Source organism: Alosa sapidissima, chromosome 10 (assembly GCF_018492685.1).
Source record: "Alosa sapidissima isolate fAloSap1 chromosome 10, fAloSap1.pri, whole genome shotgun sequence".
NCBI lineage: Eukaryota > Metazoa > Chordata > Actinopteri > Clupeiformes > Clupeidae > Alosa > Alosa sapidissima.
Window position 1 is genome coordinate 37,399,571 of NC_055966.1, and position 21,985 is coordinate 37,421,555.

General features: G+C 41.7%; 2 protein-coding genes and 1 long non-coding RNA gene across 3 annotated transcripts; 1 reads left to right on the forward strand and 2 right to left on the reverse strand.

Moving 5' to 3' along the window:
- Window positions 1-1,755: 1,755 nt before the first annotated feature.
- LOC121721349 lies at window positions 1,756-18,534 on the forward strand. Its single transcript, XR_006034799.1, has 3 exons — window positions 1,756-1,766; window positions 9,614-9,617; window positions 18,408-18,534. It is a non-coding gene; the product is annotated as an uncharacterized LOC121721349 (long non-coding RNA).
- On the reverse strand, window positions 1,806-6,438 carry lim2.5 (lens intrinsic membrane protein 2.5). Its single transcript, XM_042108201.1, has 5 exons — window positions 6,353-6,438; window positions 3,908-4,122; window positions 2,995-3,144; window positions 2,437-2,571; window positions 1,806-2,176 (listed from the first exon to the last, which is right to left on the reverse strand). The coding sequence occupies exons 2-5, from the start codon at window positions 4,080-4,082 to the stop codon at window positions 2,115-2,117; spliced, it is 522 nt and encodes a 173-aa protein (XP_041964135.1). The 5' UTR covers window positions 4,083-4,122; window positions 6,353-6,438; the 3' UTR covers window positions 1,806-2,114.
- On the reverse strand, window positions 10,855-21,888 carry vsig10l (V-set and immunoglobulin domain containing 10 like). The gene is made up of 12 exons (XM_042108119.1): window positions 21,523-21,888; window positions 20,794-21,117; window positions 20,338-20,610; window positions 19,532-19,798; window positions 18,542-18,787; window positions 18,111-18,389; window positions 17,547-17,639; window positions 15,973-16,200; window positions 12,010-12,123; window positions 11,714-11,754; window positions 11,541-11,618; window positions 10,855-11,416 (listed from the first exon to the last, which is right to left on the reverse strand). Exons 1-12 carry the CDS (start codon window positions 21,590-21,592, stop codon window positions 11,345-11,347), a joined length of 2,085 nt encoding a protein of 694 aa, XP_041964053.1. The 5' UTR covers window positions 21,593-21,888; the 3' UTR covers window positions 10,855-11,344.
- Between the last annotated feature and the right edge of the window lie 97 nt (window positions 21,889-21,985).

Below are 21,985 nucleotides of genomic sequence, written 5' to 3' on the forward strand. Positions count from 1 at the left end.
ATTTTTTGATTAGGCCCAGCCTTCTGAAGCAACACTTCAATGGATCGGTTCCAGATGGATGAGTGGAGCTAGGCGGAGCGAAATTCATCTGGCTATTGCCAGGTTAAAAAGATGAGCTCACAGTTGCAAAATGCAAGGAAACATGAATCAGCCTATATTTGCACAAACAATAACGGACAACAGCTCTTCAACTTGGCCCGTTAAAATGTGTATCTAGAGACGCATTTCATGAAGGCCCTTTTGGACATGTCAGTTATTTGCACCACTGGGTAAAACTGTATTTTGTTTTAGACTACAGGTATTTAATTTGTGCATTGACAATTAAGTTGAATATCATATGAACTAGATGACTAAACTCTAGAAGAAGAAACATTCACAAAAATCCATGACATGACCTCTCTTCTTGATAGCTGTTGAAAACTGCATGGATCTGACAGGGATTGTTTTGTTTAATAATAAATAAATACATTATGCTGCTACCTTCTGCTTTTCCCAAATACAGGTGTACCTTTCATTAGTCCAGTTGCAATGGATGGATTTATAACAATGCTACACATTTTTTGGCAAGTGCTACAAATCTATTAACCTTTGCAGCGCCAAGTGCTACAAATCTATTCACCTTTGCAGCGCCATTGATTAATGTGATTTATTTTCTGATATGGATGTACAGGACTGAGCGGTGGCCATAATTTGTACCGCTAGTTATTTTATAACGTCAGCCCTGGAGGTAACGAGTCTCCTGGTTTTCTGACCACAGTCAGAAACGAAGCAATCAGGAAAGGTTAACACTAGCGACAGGATGGAGAAACAAACATCCCCATGAATCTCTTTATTATAAATGACGTGTTTTCTCCTGGGGGAGAAAAGAGAAGACACAAAATCAATGCATCTCTTATTGCGCGGGCATAAATTCTAAGAGTTTTGCGGGAGCGGGCGGGAGTGGACATACACATTGCGGGAGTGGACATACACATTGCGGGAGCGGGCGGAAGTGGTCAGAAATTCAGCGGGCGGGAGTGGGATGAAGAAACCAGTCCTGCGCAGGGCTCTGCTATGTAGCTCTCCAAAAGGTTGGAGGAGATGTTCATAAATCTGATAAACCCAGTCACTTGGGAAACATGTTCAACTTCCTATGAAATCAAATTCACAGTCTACAAAGAGAGAAGGTAGATGAGTTGAAATGAACCTTTAAAAAGCATACAAATCTTATTAAGCGGTTTTGGGTGGAGATCTATGTGAATACATGGCAGGTTTTGGGTGGAGATCTATATGAATACATGGCATGCTACTAACATAAAAGCTCTTGGCCATGTCCATTTTGTCAAAGTAGCTTTCGGAGAAAAAAAGACTCGGCCATGTCTATTTTAGCTCTCGGAGGAAAAAAGGTTGGAGCTCCCTGGTCCATAGTCTTCATAATAGAGTGCCCCATTGGTGATGTCTTATCTGTAAATACTATTTCATTTATTGACACAGACCTGTGTTGTGGTTATTAGATAATCAACAATTCATTATGAAAATAAATGCATTATGTAATGATGTAAAGTACAAGATAGATGCTTGTAATGTGACTTACACACAATTAAAATGCAATACAAAATATATTTTTTGTCATCATCAAGGGTTAGTATTTGGGAGGACAGGGGGATTGGCTTGTATTGGTACCTCATTTGAACTGGATGATTCCAGCTCTGCACAGCTGAACTGCACATGCGGCCGTAAAGGAAAAGAAGGACAGACTCGTGAGAAATGAACATTATTTATTGAAAGTTTCATCCCAACATGTGTGAAAACTTTTTTCCCCAACATTGAGTGAAATGTCATACTGCACTTCCAGTGTCTGGTACAAAAAAAGACTATCTTCCATGGGCTGTATGTATCATCCTCCAAAACAGAGCTTGTGATTCCGCTCATAATTCTTTTGTGTGTGAGAGGAAATGGTCGAGACAGACGTAAACCTGTTTTTTTTTCATGATTTTATTTATTGCTCGTATTTCCAAAGAAAAGTGATGTTTATATTTTGTTTAGTAACTTGGCTTGAGCCATTGAACTATTGCTTCACGTTGGTTAGGTTTTGCGAGAGCATTTCAGAAAAAAGTCTTCCTCTTCCTGTTGACTTAGCGTGGCCCGGCCACTCTCCGGCATTCATGCATTCTGTAGGCACACATGTAAAATATCCCTGCAAAGCCAAAACAACACATTACATCTGTGGCTATAACAGCAATAGCAACATTACTACTAATAATAAGAGGAACAATAAAAACAATACTAATAATAACAATAAACAGCTCCACCAAATCATAATATTTATATCATACACATAGGAAATCTTAATATTTATATCATACACATAGGAAATCTTTTGAAAATGGGAAACGTGTTATCAAGATAAAGTATGTCTTTTGTGTACATCTCAGCTGTTGTCCTGCCACCACTGACCTGCAAAAAATGTCATGAGCAAAGCCACCCAGCCCAGTATGTAGGACCAGGAGAAGCGCCAGTCTCCAAAGCGCTTTCCCAGGAAGTTCACCGTCACGCCCGTGTAGATGGCCATCGCCAGCAAAACGAAAAGAGCTGAGAGAAGTTGAACAAAATGTTACACACACACATACACTAGTCACAGACTCTTTGAATATGTGCTTTGAATATGGGCTGTAAAGGAGTGTGTGTGTGTTTGAGAGAGAGAGACAGAGATAAGAGAGAGAGATGATTGATCAGCTCTAAAAGGCATGTTATTGTGCTGAGAGACAGAGATAAGAGAGCGAGAGTGTGTGTGTGTGTATGCGTGTGTGTGTGTGTGTGTGTGCGTGCGTGCATGCGTGTGTGTGTTTGAGAGAGACAGAGAGAGAGAGGATTGATCAGCTTTAAAGACATGTTATTGTGCAGTACGTGCAATATTTTGTGATTTGTGATGTAAAAAAGTTGTTCATGACATGAAAGCAAAATGTCCATAAAGGTGTGAAGGCTGGTGTCAGTGGGAGTGAGTGTGACTCTCACTTGAGACGAAGAACATGATTCCTGCAGCGAAGGAGCGGTTGAATCTCTCAAAGGCGGAGAAGTGGGCAAAGGAGAGAATACCCGCGATGATGCCGGCGAAACACGACATGGCCGACAGAATCATGAAAGCACGGGTGGCATTCCAGTAAGCTGCGCAGATATGGACATACACGGGGAACATGGTAAAACAGCCCAAAGAGCAGAGTCACGATTGAGTGCTAAATCTCTATAACAACACACAGCATCTCAGTCATGATGCTACTAGAAAGAACATAGGTTGTCAATAAGCAGTCTGATTTATCAGCCGCAATCTTTTGCTTTCACAAGCGGCCTCAGATCTGACACATTCCCCCACTCAAAAGTGTGCCTATTGATTTCATGGAAGTCATTCTGCAGAAAGAGGAGATATATTTTTCATTTTCAAAAGAAAAAGCTGCTCATCACTCAGTTTGCCCAATTATAGCCGTGATGGTGTTTATTTGTCTTTCTCTGTGTAATGTGTATTTTACAATGTAAAGTCTCATCATCTTCCTCCTTCTATTTGATCCATGCTTAGAGCTGGTGCTGCCTCTACACAGCGTCCTAATGTCTGACCCCAGTGGACAGTGGTGCAGAGTAACATAATGACATCTGCTTCCTACAACAATCAAGTCATTTATCATTGAGTTGTTTCCTCTTCAGAATTACATTAAGTTGTGCGGCTCTTTTAAGTTTCCAAAAAAATGGAAACTGTCAAATCTATTTCACCAAAGCCTTGAATTCTTGTCAAATTACTACTGATATAGTTTAGGTATCATGTTTCATTCATGACATACATCATAGACTGACTTCTGTGCAGAAGTACAACATGACGAGTGCTTGGTAAGGAAATGAGCTGGTGTGTTATATCGGAGTGACTGGTGGAGGTGCTCACCGATACTGTCGGTCTGCATGTAGCACTTGCCGGACATGCAATACCTCCACAGACCCTGGTGGGCGAAACTACCCGACAGCCGGTACTGCATCCAGTAGTCGGTCGCTGTGGAGACCACCAGCAGGATGTTCCCCACGATGGCGCAGAATAAGCCCCCTCCCATAAAGCTGTACATCCTGAGTGGCGCTGTGGTGGAGGCCGTGGAGCTCTGCACACTGGGCATGGAGAGAGAGAGGGCAGGCAGGTGGGCACTGAGTGGATATTTAACTGGCATGACAGAAGTGCACTGCATTACAATGTGACAGAGGGGTGGAGCAATACATCTGGATTTTAGTTTTTTAGACTTTATTTGCTGTTGTTTAGAACTTTGTGATGTTTAGCACTCAAACACAAAACACTTAATCCCAGTGACAAAGACTGAAGCTATAGGCCTGAGCACATGGGCGGATTATGAACTTTCAGGTTTTAGCTGGTGAACACCTGGGACTAGCTACAGGGTAAGGGCCTCTACGCAGCAGTGACCTCGCCAGCACACACCTCAACAGGTGCTGGTGTTTATGGGTACACACACACACACACACACAGCATGCTTACTCTCTCTCTCTCACACACACACACACACACACAAACAGCATGCATACTCTCTCTCACACACACAGCATGCATACTCTCTCTCTCTCACACACACACAAACAGCATGCGTACTCTCTCTCTCTCACACACACACACAAACAGCATGCATACTCTCTCTCTCTCACACACACACAAACAGCATGCATACTCTCTCTCTCTCACACACACACACACACAAACAGCATGCATACTCTCTCTCTCACACACACAGCATGCACACAAATAGCAATCAATAGAAGGATTGCACTTGGCAGGAAATTCTATTATATAAATCCATTAATTAAGCTGCCTCATTAACTGTAAACAACCTAATTGATGTTTCCTATGGAAAAGGAGACAAAAGATCAAGTTCACTGATTGGTGCTTAGTCAGTCACACCTCAAGTTCAATTCACAGAAAAGTTCAGTGGACAGAGGAGGACAGAGGAATATATGTATTGAAATTGTTAATACATGTGCAGGGCATAGTTCATATATGTGCAGGACAGTCCACATATGTGCAGGATTAAGGCATTGCTGAGTTGTTGCGCCCCAAATGAACCGTGAGGGTCTCACATTGAGAGACAGCCCAGCTGCAGCACATGAGTGTAAGCAACCACCACATTTCTGCCGAAGAATAACAAGGATATCTTCTTCAAATCCACTGCGGCCATGTTGTTGTGGCCATGGCCATGTATGATCAGCACTGCTGCAGTGTGCCATGTTGTTGTGGCCATGGCCATGTATGATCAGCACTGCTGCAGTGTGCCATGTTGTTGTGGCCATGGCCATGTATGATCAGCACTGCTGCAGTGTGTCATGCTCCACAAGCGCTTTCACACGCCTGTGTTATGTTTGACATATAAGCTCTGTAGATAGACACTTTAGAAAATGAAAATCTGCTGAACAATACTGGATAAATACGGCTAAATAATACTGAATAAAACTCATTTCAGCATAGCTCTAAACGGGGAGTTAATCCTAGCCTACTACTAACCTCATGATAAGGCTGTAAGCAGTGTTGACAAATAAGCCAAGCCTAACTGACAAGACAAAGGTTGACAAAAGGCAACTGCTGCACATGCAAACATCCCATTGTAGTCGGGCTCTACAGTAAAACACATTTATTTATAATAAGAAAAACATATATTTGTCTATGCCTCCCATCTGCTGTGCTCAAGCTCAATTTGTTTACTATTATTCTTTTGTTTACTATTGATTTTTGAACCACATGTAAAGATATCTTGATTTGCATCATGAACTGAATGACACATTTCCATATTACCATGGACACACACAGGTGATCACTAAATATTGACCCAGAGGGGGAAGTTACAGCGTACAATTCCTCTACAGCTCCTCTCCTGATGCCCGCACCATTCCTCTCTCCTGGTCTTCATAATTGACTCAAAAGATGCAATTTTCTTATTAATCTAAACTAGAAGAAGTTAATTTACCAACCATCCATTTATCATAACTATAACCAACTTGTCCATGAGTAGTAGAAGACTTTTTAATCATCCTGACATTGCCTAATTGCTGTTTATTTAATAATTAAAGAAGACCTTTTAATCATTCACTGCCCATGTCCTAAAATATTGAAGTGCAGATCCTGACGTGGCCTAATTGCTGTTTATTTAATAATTAAAGAAGACCTTTTAATCATTCACTGCCCATGTCCTAAAATATTGAAGTGAAGATCCTGACGTGGCCTAATTGCTGTTTATTTACTAGTTAAAGCCCGGACGTGTCCACCTCATGCCAAGAGGGAAGAGTAAAACACAGATATCAGTTTAACATGGCGGCCTAAAGAACAGCGCAAGATGCTTCTTACCTGATTTCTTCAGGATCGAGAAAGCCTCTTAAGGATCAGCCTTTCCCCAGGGAAGGAGAGAGAGACAGTGCTAGCCTAGAGTGAGAGAAACGTCAAAGAGGACCGTTAGGCTGAATTCCAAAAAGTTATCCCCCTCACTTTTCTGTCGATGGAGGCAAAATCCTTTAAAACAATTCGGCAGCAGGAACAAATGGCCATAAGCGTGCCAGTGAGCTTTGTTGTGGGGGGGGGGGCAACACGTGACTGGACCTTTCACTGGGATGTGGGATTGAGAGGGAGGGGGGTGGGTCATGAACAGGGGTCACCGGCGGGGGGGAGGGGGGGGGGGGGGGTAGAGGTGCGGGAGGATGCAGGGATGTGAGGGGCACCAGGGTGTGTGTGTGTGTGTGTGGAGGGGTGGGGGGGGGGTCTTTTTGGCGTGTTGTTCTCTTTGGTCTTCTGGAACTGTGGATGTGCCGAGGCTTGCAGTACTGGTGTGTGTTGGTCAATGCAACATGCTGAAGCACACACTTTCTTTCAGCCACAACACGCAGCGCAGCACAGCGTTGGGCCCAAGCAAAGAGGGGGTGAGATATACACCACTGTATGTATCAACACACACACACACACACACATCATGCTCACACCAATACAAATGCACTCGCACAAATGCACGAAGCAGAGCTACTCACCAATTGCTCATCATTTCATCACAAATGTGTGTGATGTGGCGCCTGATACACATGTGTGTGATGTGGGAGGGGTTACGCAATAGGATGGAGAGGAAACACAATTTCATGCTTTTCACAGTTTGAGAAAAATGTAACATTGCTGTGGATTTATAGCTTTAAACTTTGCTTTTGGACTGATGGAAAAACGATCAACTGCCTTAAAAAAAAACCTAGACACATTAACATCATCAGGGCTTTGTAAGGAAATGAAAATGAGATTAGGAAATAGACGAATTATACTTTAAAACCGCTAAGAGCCTCTTCTCTCCTTCAGACAGGGCAGAAGTGTTTTATTTATTGGCCTACTCTAATTCTAACCGGATCCCTCTTGTCTGGAAGGAGGGCACTCAGTTTGAGAAGACCACTGAATAGAATATATAGCAACCCTATGAAACACATAAAACTACAGCTCTCTTAACAATAGAAAATAGGAAGTAGGGATTTCGGAACCTTAAACATTAGCTATAACATACAACCCCAAATCAGAAAAAGTTGGGCTATTGTGTAAAATGCTAATAAAAACAGAATGTGATCATCTACAAATCTTGTTAACCCATATTTAGCTGCAAAAAGGACAGACAACATATCAAATGTTGAAAATGACAAATTTGACTATTTCAAACTGCTATTAAACAATGGTTATCGGAAATTTCCAGAGCCCATACAATGATTGGTCCAAAAGACTATTGGTCCAATATTGTTTTTCAGCCAAAGATGTATCTGAATTCTATGACTATTTTAATGATGTGTGATTGAAGTGTGAAGCATTATGTCCATTGGAGTCAGTAACTCCACACACACACTAGTGTGTGAAGTGTGAAGCATTATGTCCATTTGAGTCAGTAACTCCATACACACACACTAGTGTGTGAAGTGTGAAGCATTATGTCCATTGGAGTCAGTAACTCCATACACACACACTAGTCATATTACACTCTTCAGCTTCATTAGTCAGTGTTATTTATTACCTTTGTAAAGTACACTGGTGCAGAGTATTTTATACCATAAGTTATATATATATATTATATATATATATTACCATAAGTACACTGGTGCAGAGTAGGTTATACCATAAGTTATATATATTATATATATATATATTACCATAAGTACACTGGTGCAGAGTAGGTTATACCATAAGTTATATATATTATATATATATATATTACCATAAGTACACTGGTGCAGAGTATTTTATAATGTATCTGATTGTGCCAACATTACTGAAGTCACAAACATACCTGAAGACACAAGTGTGGTTACAAAAAACAGAAGTTTGAATTATTGGTCAATGAGTTATAGCTTCCATTTCCCTCGCTCACAGGACCAAAGAGTATACTTATGTTCATTTCACACTTTAACACGTATCAGTGTGTTTTTTGCTGCATATACTAGTGGTAAAAACAGGAAGTGACCAACTTCCTGCCTTCTTTTCAGAACTGATGCCACATCTACAATCAAGAGCGCCAGACACCTTTCTGCATATCAAATGATTAACTCTCTCAAATTATTAGCTTCAGATTCCACCCAGTTTTACTTTTGGGATCATGTAATCTGCCTGGCGCTGGAAGGTCTATGACCGTCATCTCCATCAATGCATAGCCCTTTTATAGGCAATGGAGGAGGCATGTGGGGATATTGACCAGGCATCATGTCAGGCCTGGATACGGCTTTCCAGAAGATATTTTCCCCGGTGCCTTGGACTAGAGGACATTGCATGTGATGTAGACGAAACTTTGAGACGACACGATGTAGACTGATTTTTTTTTTGTTCTGTGAAGAGTTAAGCAAGGTTTATTAGCTTTTGCAAGAGAACTACAATGTTTTGCTGATTTGGTGAAAGGTTTTCTTATTTGTGTGTAGTTTTGCAAAAATAGTCAATAGTTACAAAAAATGTGCTTAAGCAATCAGAAAAAAACTGTAAAAATGTCTGAATTGATGTGTGGTGCAAGATGCCCAAGGCCCAAATATCCAGTGTCCCTATCATTATTATTGCTATCCTTCTGTAGGCGAAGGTGAAAGAGATTTCAAATGATACATTTTAATTTTTCACACCCCCCAGTTTGCAGTTTGAGAACCACGGACTTAACACATATGAACATTTTCACAGGAAATGTGAACAAAGTCACCGAGTGATAAGCATACAACGAGACTTGCTGCATATACTAGTAGTAAAAATAGGAGGGGACCAACTTCCTGTTTTTTTTCCAGAACTGAAACCACATCTATTAATATGAGCAGCAGAGACCTTTCTGCATATCAAACCACATCTATTAATATGAGCAGCAGAGACCTACCTACCTGCCTACATTCACACCATAGCTCTTTCTGCATATCAAATTAATACAGTAACTCAGCTCCCAGTTTTACTTTTGGGTTTTCATCGACGTCATTTTGAAGTTATTCAAAAATGTAACAGAACAAGCATGATTTAGAATCATGAAGTAGATTGTGTAGGTGCTTAATGTAGGAAAAGCATGATTTAGAATCATGAAGTAGACTGTGCAGGTGCTTAATGTAGGAAAAACATCAAACTGGGAGGAATCTGAAGTGGAGTTAATAATTTGGTTTGCAGAAAGAGCTCTGGTGTGAATGTAGGCAGAGATTGCTTCTTTTGCTGGAGTTCATCCTTTAACAGCACCCTCTAGTGACCCCTCACATAACCACCCACAAGTGCACCAGTCCCTGAGCAACACAGCCATTAAACCAGTCATATAAAGCCACAAGTGTACCAGTCCATGAGCAACATAGCCATTAAACCCGTCATATAAAGCCACACTAATCTGGAAAAAAAAACAGGTAGTAGAATGATGCATGGAGTTTATTATTTTCACCAACGATGATTTATATGTACATGTATTCATTTAGCTGACCCTTTTATCCAGAGGGACTAATGAACAATAATATTCAAGTTACAGTGCAACAGGACAATAAATACTTGAATAAACGATAACCCATTTGCTTGGTTTACACTTTAAATGAGAGAGAGAGAGATAGAGAGATAGATGGATAGAGAGATAGATGTTCAGTGACTTGATTTTTGTTTTGTATCCATCCCCTCACTTATGCTCGTCAGTAACCTTTTCTTTGAGTTGTTTGGAGTGTTATTTTGTCGTCATGATGGAACTATAGCCAGGAATAATGATTGACCAGTGACTGGACCTTCCAGACGCAGGTGTCTATATTACTATACGTACTGCACTGAGGTGATCTCCATTCCACTAACTCCACTGAGGTGATCTCCATTCCACTCACTGCACTGAGGTGATCTCCATTTCACTCACTGCACTGAGGTGATCTCCTTGTGATACTATTCACTCATTGTGATACTATTAGCCCCAATTGGCTGGTCTGCTGTTGATTTAGGTCAGTTACTTTAAGGGGGGTGAATATGTATTCTTATAATGTACATTACTTTGTAGAAATGTGCTTTCACTTTAACAAGAGGGGATTTTTGTAAATTATTGTAAAAAAAGGGCAAATTATTTTTTTTAAAGATTCTTTTTATTAAAGCAATAAAAGGGGGGAATTATTTTTATAGGCACTGTACTTTTCTGCATCCAGCTGTGGGTAGCCCAGATTTGCACTTGACATCAGGACAAACAGTCCTTCAAATGCTCCCTTAAAGGCCAGCTTAATGTGGCTTCCTAAAATGATACACATCTGCAAGCAGCATCAGCATTATCCTCACCTCACCTCTGCAGGGAATTCTTGAGATAGGCGCTTCTGAAAAAACACCCTGTCTCACTGCTGATGCTACTAACTAGTCCAATGACACATCAGATAGATAGATAGATATATAGATAGATACTTTATTGATCCCCAAAGGGAAATTCAAGACTTTCATTAGAACTTTTATGTGATCTTCAGACACATTGCATTCTCACTGATTAAGCAAAAAAATATTTATTTTTGCAGCTACATCGATTTATATACATTTAATAATTAAGTTGAATGACAAATCAGATGGTAAACATGAACAATAAAACATCTCACAGAGTTACAATCAAGAGCCTACTAATAGAGCTAGGCATCAATTAAGAGCCTACTAATAGAGGTAGGCATCAATTAAGAGCCTACTAATAGAGGAAGGCATGTCCATTGTGGTACCTAAAAAGGCATAGGAAGTTAACAGAAATACAAGATTCGATACAAAAGCTGATGTCAACAATAAATATGAACAAATACTTACATTGCAAATAAAAGCATTTCAAAATCGTTAAAAACACACACACACACACACACACACACACACAAGAGCAGAAAGGCAAGTCAGCTTGTTTTATACAGTGGTAGCCATCCTCACAGGGGGGGGCTCTGAGGGCATAGGACGAGAGTGCCCCGCAACAGGAGGCTAGAGAGAGAGAAAGAGAAAGAAAGAAAGAAAGAAAGAAAGAAAGAAAGAGATTAAAGTTTTGATTTGAATAAACAACCATCAAATGTTCAGAGGTAGGCCTACTAAGAATTGAGTTCATTACCTGGTGAAGTCTGTAGTCTGGTGGCAATTTCAAACCGCTTGTTAAAAGGTGGTGGGGTGAGCTCAGAGTTGTTACAGCCTAGGAGAGAATATCAGAAATCAATATTAAGTAAACGAACATGAAGTAATGATTAAACGGAACTCCACAACAATACGTCTGTGCTGATTTATTACCTTCTCCACAGCCCTGGAGACAGGATATCTTGCTTCGCTGTCTGAAAGCGATGCAAAGGACGAGTGCAATGTCAGTGTTCAAATAGAAGTTCCAAATAAGTGCTGATTCATCTCAACATTAACGTTCAATTACAGAACAATTGTGACACAAGACGATGTAAATGAGGACACACAAAGGTAAACAACTACTCCTCTTCTTGTGGTAGAGGACACAGGGCAACACGACACAGATGAGCAGAAGGACTATATTAGATGTAAGACGATGTAAATGAGGACACACAAAGGTGAACACCTACTCCTCTTCTTGTGGTAGAGGACACAGGGCAACACGACACAGACGACCAGAAGGACTAGCAGACTGCAGGGGATCCCAGCAGCAATGCCAGCGATGGCCGGTCCACTCAGCCCTCCTAGCACACACAGACCAGTTACGAACACACATGGACAAGTTACAAACACATACAGACAAGTTACAAACACACACAGACAAGTTACAAACACACACAGACAAGTTACCAACACACACAGACCAGTTACCAACACACACAGACCAGTTACCAACACACACAGACCAGTTACGAACACACACGGACCAGTTACCAACACACAGACGAGTTAGGAACACACACAGAGACAAGTTAGAAACACACACATTAGTTAAAAACACAGATGCCATACAGGAACACACACAGACATGAGCCGACTCAGGTTAAGACTACACAACAGGGTTGGACATAATAAGCTCGTCAGTTTCTTTACATAAACAAAATCTAAACTGCAAAATATCTTAATGATGCTTGCGGTGGTCAAATCTGATAGCCTTTTGCCTTGGATGAAGGATGATTTAAGGCAAAAGGGACCGATCCACCTTCATTAAGTGTGCTTGCAAAGCAGCACACTTATTGTTCTTCTTAAGTTTTATTTTTCCCGTCTCCCTAATTTTTTGTCAGCTCTAGCGCCTAGGCCCTTTGAGACAGAGACACCGTTCCAACTTTAAAACGTCCGGTCAGTACCGGTGTAAGTTGCTCGCGAAGATGACGTCAGGGTGGCGTGTCGTTCGTCCGCCATATTGGATTGAACAGAAAGCGAAACTAAATTTTCACAGGTCACAAATTTGGTCGAACGCCACGAAACTTGACGTACATTATCCTTGGACCAAGCCTCACAAAAGTTACCAGAAGGATTTTTGATTTTCGAAAGCGTTTGCCCGTCACAGCCAAACGAAATCGGCGGCGAAGCTCCGAAACAGGAAGTCGTCCATATCTCAGGAACACGGTCACATATCGATACCAAATTTTGTATTTGAACTCGGGACTCCAATGTGAGCGTGCATAAGCTAAAAAAAAAAAAAAAGAAAACATTCCAAAAGTTTCCAGCATTTGGCAAACCACCCACCCGTATTTGGTAACTATCACCTTCCACATTTGCAATTGTACTGGTACATCTATCACAATGCCTTCCAAGTATGCACAATGTCTCTGGGTAGCCACAATGTCTCCGGGCAACCTTGCCCAATCATGAAATCCTTGCTCTGCCATGGGATAGTATGGACTTACGAACTGAAATGGGAAGGAGAACATTAGCTATTTATTGCTGACGTAGTACAGTTATTTTCACATTGACGGTATTCAAATTAAATTTTTCATTGTTAAATATCATGATGGGAGAGTATTATTAAAAATGTTACAAGTATGCAAATGCATATGTTTACGGGCATTTAGGTTTTACTGTGTTGTTTTGTTGTAAAGACATGCAAGGCATTCTGGCAGCACTCCATAGACTACGTATTAATATGAATAGGTGTTTCTGTAAACCTAGGGACAATAAACAGCTATCTCTGTTACAAAAACGAGCTGGTAATCGCTCATTGAAGAGGGAACTATGATAAAAAGATTGTTTTCCTAAAAGCATGGAGTTGACGAAAGAATAAGCAAGCAATGTCACGTTAATGTTAAATAGCCTACATCTGAACGCTAGGTGGCAACGTTGTATTACATTTCACTAGTGTACTTGAAATACGGTGTGAGCTTCACAAGTAAGGAAGGTGCAAATATTATGTAATTGATCATGGGAAATTATTGGAAATGTTATTTCTTGTTTATTCTAATTGCAAACCACACACATCCATTCGTAATAACACGTACACTTTTAATACCTTGAAAAGACTCATTTAGTTTATTTGATGTTGCCTAGCAACGCAGCGTTCAGAGCAAAGATTCTAGAACAGAGCTTCAGAGAGACACGTTTTGAGTTCGTGGCCAAGTTGGCTACCTAAAATATCGGTTTCCATGTGTATGTGCTGGATGGTGTGCTTCCTTTATGAAAGTAAGTGTTTTATAGAGTTAGACATAATGAGTCATGTTGTAGTAGTCAACATAAATGTGCCCCTTCTGTTATTAGAATGCTAAGCGGAGAAGCATGCTAAGCAGAGATTTAGTATCATTAATTTCTTGTGTGGCTAGCTATAGGGATGTTGTATACATATATATGTATGTTGCTAATTGGGATTTATGTTGTTTAGCGTAATGCCATGGTCATTTGATATGAGATGCTTGCACTCGTAACTTCATCACTTATAACTTTAGGATTGCTATTTAGCACTTTAGCCCTAAAAGTAGCACCTAAGTCTGTGACAGCTTAAAAGAAGTGGCGAGGACTCCTAACGCGATGTTTTGAAATGCGTCTACTATTGTGTACAGGAGCTTCCAATCGCGAGGGAACTTGCATTGTAGGCATAACTAAGGGATGCAATAACACCACCAACAACCAAAACTAGCCTACTGATTGTCAACATGTACATTAAATGTAACGTTTCATGTGAATCAAATTAAAATGTTTTCTTTGCAAACGTAGGCATAGGCATATGGTGACAGATTAATTTAATAATGCTGCTGCGTGAATCACGGTAAGCATGAATGAAGTGGCCACTTCTTAATGGGACGCACTGTATGGAAGTGGGCTAAGTAAAATAGAGATGTTTCAAATAAGATAAGGTTAATCAGAATTCTACTATATGCCCGCTTGACAACGGCAGAGATAGAACTGGCCTTTGGCCATAGCAACCATCCATTTAGAACGATTGGCCTTCATAGCAACCAAAGATCTGAGCTGTGTTGCAATGTGAGGCAAAGTATAGAAAGGTGATGAAATATACAGAGACAGGTCAAGAAATATAGTGCAATGTAGACAGTAGTATACAGTTGATTTACAGACGGTGGTTTAGAGTAATATGAAGTATTCCTTTATTCTGAGATAGGCTACATCAATAGGCTCTCAAAACAACCCCAGGCTCACAAAACAATCCCAAACAGACATAAGGTCTTTATAGAGCAAATCCATATAGATTATTTGTCAAATAAACCAGTAAAACAGAATTAGGGGATGGAATATACATTCACACTCATAGCACATATTTTTAAAATAAATCAGTGAAAAAGTATCCTGACAAACAAGCAGCATTTTAATGCCTTGGTCATAATTTCAATTCTTCTCTAGGTTACCTGATAGCCCAGTTTGAGAGGTGCAAGACGCGTGACATTATTTATTTTTGCAGCCAATCACTGCTGTTGTTTTATTTTATTGATTTGATCTTAGTCATAGAAGCTAAATTCGAAGGCAGGCCACAGGTAAAATCCAACGAACCGCATTCACCCCGCAAGCCAATAGCTGAATAGCCCTCTCCTAGAGCTTTTGAGGTATTGCCACTGCTCCAACACTGAAAGTTACACACTGTTAGAATGCTTGGATCAAGCCAGGTTCAGCATAGCGTATGCCACTGTCTGCTCACGTTGGTGACCGGACCAGGGCAAGCACACTTTCGCAGTTCCCACTGGAAATGCAGTCTAGTTTTTTAATTGCTCTTTAAATTATTAGCGGCATGAATACTAAAGGGCCTGGTCTTAATAACTCGCATCAAATAATTCTGGTCTTCACATGAAGCATCTTTTCCCCCATGCATTTCATGTGAGGATACAACTGTGAAGCATCTTTTCCCCCATGCATTTCATGTGAGGATACAACTGTGAAGCATCTTTTCCCCCATGCATTTCATGTGAGGATACAACTGTGAAGCATCTTTTCCCCCATGCATTTCATGTGAGGATACAACTGTGAAGCATCTTTTCCCCCATGCATTTCATGTGAGGATACAACTGTGAAGCATCTTTTCCACCATGCATTTCATGTGAGGATACAACTGTGAAGCATCTTTTCCCCCATGCATTTCATGTGAGGATATAACTGTGTGTGTAAAAGCTCACCTGGCCCAGTACTCAACGGCTCCGACGGCTCCCCAGCACTCTGGCCTGCCATGGGGATGACCCGGAAGTGGTATCTTGCTTTGGGGTCAAGTCCTGAGATTTCTGCACTTCTTGAGGAGGCAGGCCTCACCTGGAGGGTCTGGTATTCCTTGGCTCGCTCACTTTGGCTGACCGTTATGTTGGTGGATGGATCAGAGAGGTCAGGCCCCTTCATCTGGATATCAAAACCTGGACAGAGGCATAGCAAGAGTGAGCGTCTGTGTGGAGCAATGAAAGGCGTACACATGCTATTTTTACTGGGAAGTGAAGACCAACATACAGACCTTTAAAAACAAGGATAGTTTTGAAAATATAGACCCTTCCAACTACATAAACAAATGTGCGTTACTAAGGCATTTCCATTTTAAAGTTGACATTGTATAGAGTAGGCCTACTATGCTAAAGTCCGATACATTCTCATTACAACTTATCTGAATTGATTTTGAACAGAACAATACTACTGTCAGCACTGCCAGCACAGATAGTAGATTGTACAGGCAATTGAAAAGAAAGTACACAAAAGAAGAGAGGTCTTCATATCTGCCATCAAAGTTGATTACTAAATGATTATGGTAAATTCCTAACCTGACTCTCGCCAGATGAATTTCGTTCCGCTTAGCTCCGCCTAGCTTCACTCACATCCATCTGGGACCTCTTCCATTGAGAGTGATTTCTGCACCCGATTTAATGGTACAGCCAATCAGGACGCAGGGCGGGAGTTTCATAGATGTGACATAGCGTAGAAGCGACTGTGAGACTGTTATCAGCGTCACAGGTTGGCTTCGATGTGAGTGGTTGAAGTAGCACGTCAATAGATGACGGACAAGTGGCTTATTCAGTCATATGCAAGCATTTTTTTGATTAGGCCCAGCCTTCTGAAGCAACACTCCAATGGATTGGTCCCAGATGGATGAGTGGAGCTAGGCGGAACGAAATTCATCTGGTGAGAGTCAGGTTAGTAAATTCCTGGAAAGGCAGCAGAACCAGTCTCCATAGCTACATAAACAACACTAATGTCAGAGCAACCGCTTTAAGCTCCACTAGTAGAGGACAAAGTAAAAGTTTAAAAAAAGCAACAAGAAGCTAAATACATGTGAGGACAGGACATGAGTGTTAGTTTCCGTCTTTTCACTTAGCTGTAATGTTTACACCCCTATTTCACGTGTTTGGGATTCTGTCTCAAATGGTGACATATCACCACTCTCACAGTGGTTCAGCGTGTGTTTACTATAAACTTCAGCAAACCTTGGGAAAGTATGACTCATGGTGTATCACTCAAACATTGAAGGAGGGAGAGAACACTCCTTGTCCTGTCTTGCATGCCGATATATCCTTCACACAGAACTTCCCACGTAGCTTAATATTGCTACAAGCAAAGCTTCATTTTAACTAATTCAATATAAAACTAAGGATACACTTAAAGTAAAAGTAAAGTGACTGGTATTTAGCAGACGCTGTTATTCAAAGTGACATGGACTCAACAGTGGATTCCGAAATTGCACCCAGGCCGACCAATTGTGAGCTGGTAACTCTACCTGTAACTATAGCCATAGATGGTACCTCCCAAAAGAGCATAATTACTGTTCCTTCCTCATTGGAGGAAAGACTTGCTTCTGAAATGGCAGGACCTGGAAGGAGTAAGAATAAAAAGAAAGAGTTAGCAATAAAACCCAGAGCAACATGCTGCTATGGACTGCTACCAATAAAACCCAGAGCAACATGCTGCTATGGACTGCTACCAATAAAACCCAGAGCAACATGCTGCTATGGATGCTGTCAGCTGCTGGCATTCCTTGAAGCAATAAAACCCAGAGCAACATGCTGCTATGGACTGCTGTCAGCTGCTGGCATTCCTTGAAAATAATCTCTGAGACTCCTGCATAGATTTTAATGAAGTGTTATTGACATTTGTTGTCAAAATAATTCCATATCTGAAAAATCATATATTATTGGATAAGAGATGGGGAATTAACACGCTGCAACCATGTTACCTTGAATTTCCCCTGGGGATCAATAAAGTATCTATCTATCTATCTATCTATCTATCTATCTATCTATCTATCTATCTATCTATCTATCTATCTGTTATACATATATACCTGTCGGAATGATATCGCTGCTTTGTCTGCCTAAAGGATTGGCAGCAGTGCATTTGTAAGTGTGAAGGCCAGCAGTGATGATGTTGAAATTCCCAATGTGGAGCCAGGTGGTGTCCATGCTGACCTCATGGTCACTCAGAGAGCTCACATCCTCCCCAGACATTGACCAGGTCACCGTGGCATTCGGTATGGCCTCAGTGACACATCCGATGGTCACCAGCAGCTTGCCGTTCTCATTCACAGCGGCTGAGACCGAGGGGAGGAGGCCTGCTGTCTTGCCTTCATAAACAAAAAAAGAAAGAAAGAGGAATTGAGATTGATCTCTTTTTCCATCAGTATTTTTAAACCATCAAGACCTCTTGCTCAGGGCATCAGCCGATATCATATTTTAGAAACAAGAATAAGGAAGAGGAAGAGGGGTGTAAACTTGCGTGCAGTGATGTTGCACTGTCCCTGGTAAACGGGGTGGTGGACGACACATGCCACCTCTGTCCCGTCTAAGCCCTGGGGGTTATCCACGGTCATGTTGAGCTCCCCGATCCCAGCGCTGGAAGTGTTGAGAGTGGGGAAGGACAGCTGTGCCCCTGGGGTGCCCCCTGGCCACTGGCAGTGGTACTGCAGCGCTGCGCTCTCGTCCACGGCGTGAACGGAACACACAGGGCTGCCCGCAGGGCTCTCTGCGCAAGCGAAGGAGGCAGAAAATTGAACATCGCTGTGGAACTGCAGAGATCGCTTTGTAAAGCACTCACTCACACACACACAGAATTAATGATACAGCTCATTACCTCAACACTGCTGAGGATGAGCTTGCCAGCTGGCAAAATCACTTGTTACAACTATGAGCAATGTAAAATGAATATACTGCTTTCACACCATGTGTGCTGTATAAGTTATTCCAATATATGCCCAAATAAGTATAAGTATATATACTCTTTTGATCCCTTGAGGGAAATTTGGTCTCTGCATTTATCCCAATCCGCGAATTAGTGAAACACACTCAGCACACAGTGAACACACAGTGAGGTGAAGCACTCACTAATCCCAGCGCAGTGAGCTGCCTGCAACAACAGCGGCGCTCGGGGAGCAGTGAGGGGTTAGGTGCCTTGCTCAAGGGCACTTCAGCCGTGCCTACTGGTCGGGGTTCGAACCGGCAACCCTCCGGTAACAAGTCCGAAGCGCTAGCCAGTAGGCCATGGCTGTCCCAAATGTACACCAGTAAGGTCTCTAAAACAGTAATGTGAAACAGTTGTTGAAATGTTGCTCTTCATATAGTCTAAATGGTGAAGACTCACTATAGATGTTAACAGTGAGTTGGTCTAAATGTTGAAGACTCACTATAGATGTTAACAGTGAGTTGGTCTAAATGTTGAAGACTCACTATAGATGTTAACAGTGAGTTGGTCTAAATGGTGAAGACTCACTATAGATGTTAACAGTGACACTCTTGTTCAGCTGTGCTCCAGTTTGGGTGTTTATCAGCATGCAGGTGTAAACGCCGCTCTGGCTGGTCTGGGCATTGGCGATGTGAAGTGCCCCTGGCTGGGCACTGGGGACAGCCTGTCCCATGAATGCCCAGGAGACCGCTGGCACAGGCTCCCCTTGCGCCCCGCAGGAGAACCACAGAGACTCCCCCAGAACAAAGAAGTCCTTTGTTGGGCTCACGTCCAGCATGGGTTGATCTGGTCCATCTGAGGGGACACCAGAGATGCAAGAAACACAGGTCAGAGAGATTGGCTGCTCGCTTGCTTTATTAAAAAGCCTTCCTGCAGGGATTTCATTGCGAAAAACACTCAAGAGGCTTTTGTTTAACCTGTGGAGCCCAACTATGAGTGAAGGCTAAGGGCAGGTGTGCTGGGGCACAGTGGGACTAAACAGCACATGTGAGAACATGCAGGAACGCTGCTAGAGTTATTGGCCTGAGGCAAAAATGATGAAATGCAATTTCGAGTCAAATCCATATTAACTGCTCAAGAGTTGCTGCTTTTTATGAGAATAAAAATGAGAAATTGATCTGTGGAAAACAAACACCCATTGCTCAAGGGGCTAAATCACTGGAAGTTCAAGTGGAGTAAAATTAAAAGCAAGCAGTTATAGCAAATGAAGAAAAGACAAACTTGTAAATCATGTGGGGATCAATATTAAGCCAGAGGGACATCTATACCACAGCAATCATAATAGGCAAGGCACAAGCATAATAGCAGCAGGAGCCCATGTCTAGCTCACTTACACAAAACAGTGACATTCCTTGAGTAGGTTCCAAAGCTGAACGGGTTCTTAAGGGTGACGCTGTACAGGCCTGTGTCTGTTCTGCGTGGATGAATGATGGAGAGGTTCTTCCCGCTCACGGAGTAGTGAGAACCATGCTGCAGTTCTGTCCCATTGAAGAACCACTGCACCTCTTCTGCCTCTCCTTTTGCTGTGATGTAATATAAAGTGAATGTTCCATTGCCTTCAACAGCATCATTTGGCCAAGTGTGCAACGAGACTTTTTCAATTATGTCTGTGAAATCAACAAAAACAGTGACTTGGTGATTGGAAATAACATCACTAAATATTGACCAAAAGGCACCTAAGGGTTAAACACAGATCATGAACATAAACATACACCAGTGCATATACATGAAGAAAATCTGATCAGGTGACGGAGGATTTGCGGTTCTTTAATGATATGCTTTGAACTGACCATAAACTGTTAGGTTGAATAATGCTCTGCGCTCCTCCGACATCACCTGCACCACAATGACTTCATAGGTTCCGGTGTAATCAAGAGTCAAATTGCTGAATGTCAGGGAACCATCCTCCTCCAGCGACAGAACAGCCTTATACCGAGAAGCAATTTGAGGTTCGCCAATGCCAACCGTCCAGTGAGCAATGGAGACGCCATCTTTCCACCAGGACACCTGTGGTGGTGCGTTCTGACTGGTGTAGGTAATGGCAAGGCTTACATTGGTGCCAACCAGGGCTTTGAACAATGAAGGGCCAATAGGCTTGACTGATGACTCGCATCCTGTAAAGACAGATTCAGAAAGAATAGGTGTGTGCGCGTTCTTACGTTCTTGGTATGACCTATCCAAACTAAAAGCTTGAAACCATTGGAAGAAAATGTCTACCTTGAAAGTATACAAGTTTTCTTACACCACGAACATTGGGTGAAATCCAAAAATGACAAGGTGTTAACACCGAATGGCAACGCTGAAATAGTCACCATATCAAGCACATTTGAAACACTAATCCATTACACAAGAACCAGCAAAATGGGCTAATTAATTCCCATTAAACATGCTGCGACTTGAAAATCAGCAGGGAACGACGAAGGACATGTTTTTTCTAACAGACTAGTATGTTGATTTATGACAACACACAGATATGCATATATGATAAAAGCATGACAAATAAAAGAACAAAGTCTGACCTCTAATAAGGAAAATCAGAAGTAGTCCAAAATACGTGTGGTGAAAATCGACGCTGTTTAAAATGAACATGTTCCTAATCAGCCAGCAGTTAGTTTATGTCTCCCTTCTTCGTCCTTGGGAAATCAGAAGTAGCCTAACCAGGGATACAATTACAACAACCACTCCTCTGTTGATGGTACGGCTCCTTTTCTAGACACAGGTAGCAGTGTCAGCATTGCCAGGTGGAACTCACCTGTGCGCGCATGGAAATCACTTTAAATACACACGTGAGAGATCGCGCCTTATTTAGTTTCTCAGTAGTCTAAAGCCATCCTTACACCAGAAGACTTTGACAATATTTGGGAAAGATTTTTGAAACATTGTAGTCTTTTGAGTAAAGCTTGAATGTGAAAGACTCCAATCTTTCACAAATCGTGTGTCTTCTGTTGTATGGGTAGCATTACGTAGCCTGTCTGTTTCATG

Excerpts from the sequence above, each read along its gene's own strand:
- lim2.5 (XM_042108201.1), bottom strand. The coding sequence starts at position 4,082 with ATGTACAGCTTTATGGGAGGGGGCTTATTCTGCGCCATCGTGGGGAAC. Across the intron at positions 3,145-3,907 it reads CATGCAGACCGACAGTATCG|CTTACTGGAATGCCACCCGT; the intron begins GTGAGCACCTCC and ends ATATCTGCGCAG. Across the intron at positions 2,177-2,436 it reads GCTCATGACATTTTTTGCAG|GGATATTTTACATGTGTGCC; the intron begins GTCAGTGGTGGC and ends TTGGCTTTGCAG.
- vsig10l (XM_042108119.1), bottom strand. The coding sequence starts at position 21,592 with ATGTTCATTTTAAACAGCGTCGATTTTCACCACACGTATTTTGGACTA. Across the intron at positions 18,788-19,531 it reads TGTCACTGTTAACATCTATA|AGAGCCCTGCGGGCAGCCCT; the intron begins GTGAGTCTTCAC and ends TCGCTTGCGCAG. Across the intron at positions 11,417-11,540 it reads CAGACTACAGACTTCACCAG|CCTCCTGTTGCGGGGCACTC; the intron begins GTAATGAACTCA and ends CTCTCTCTCTAG.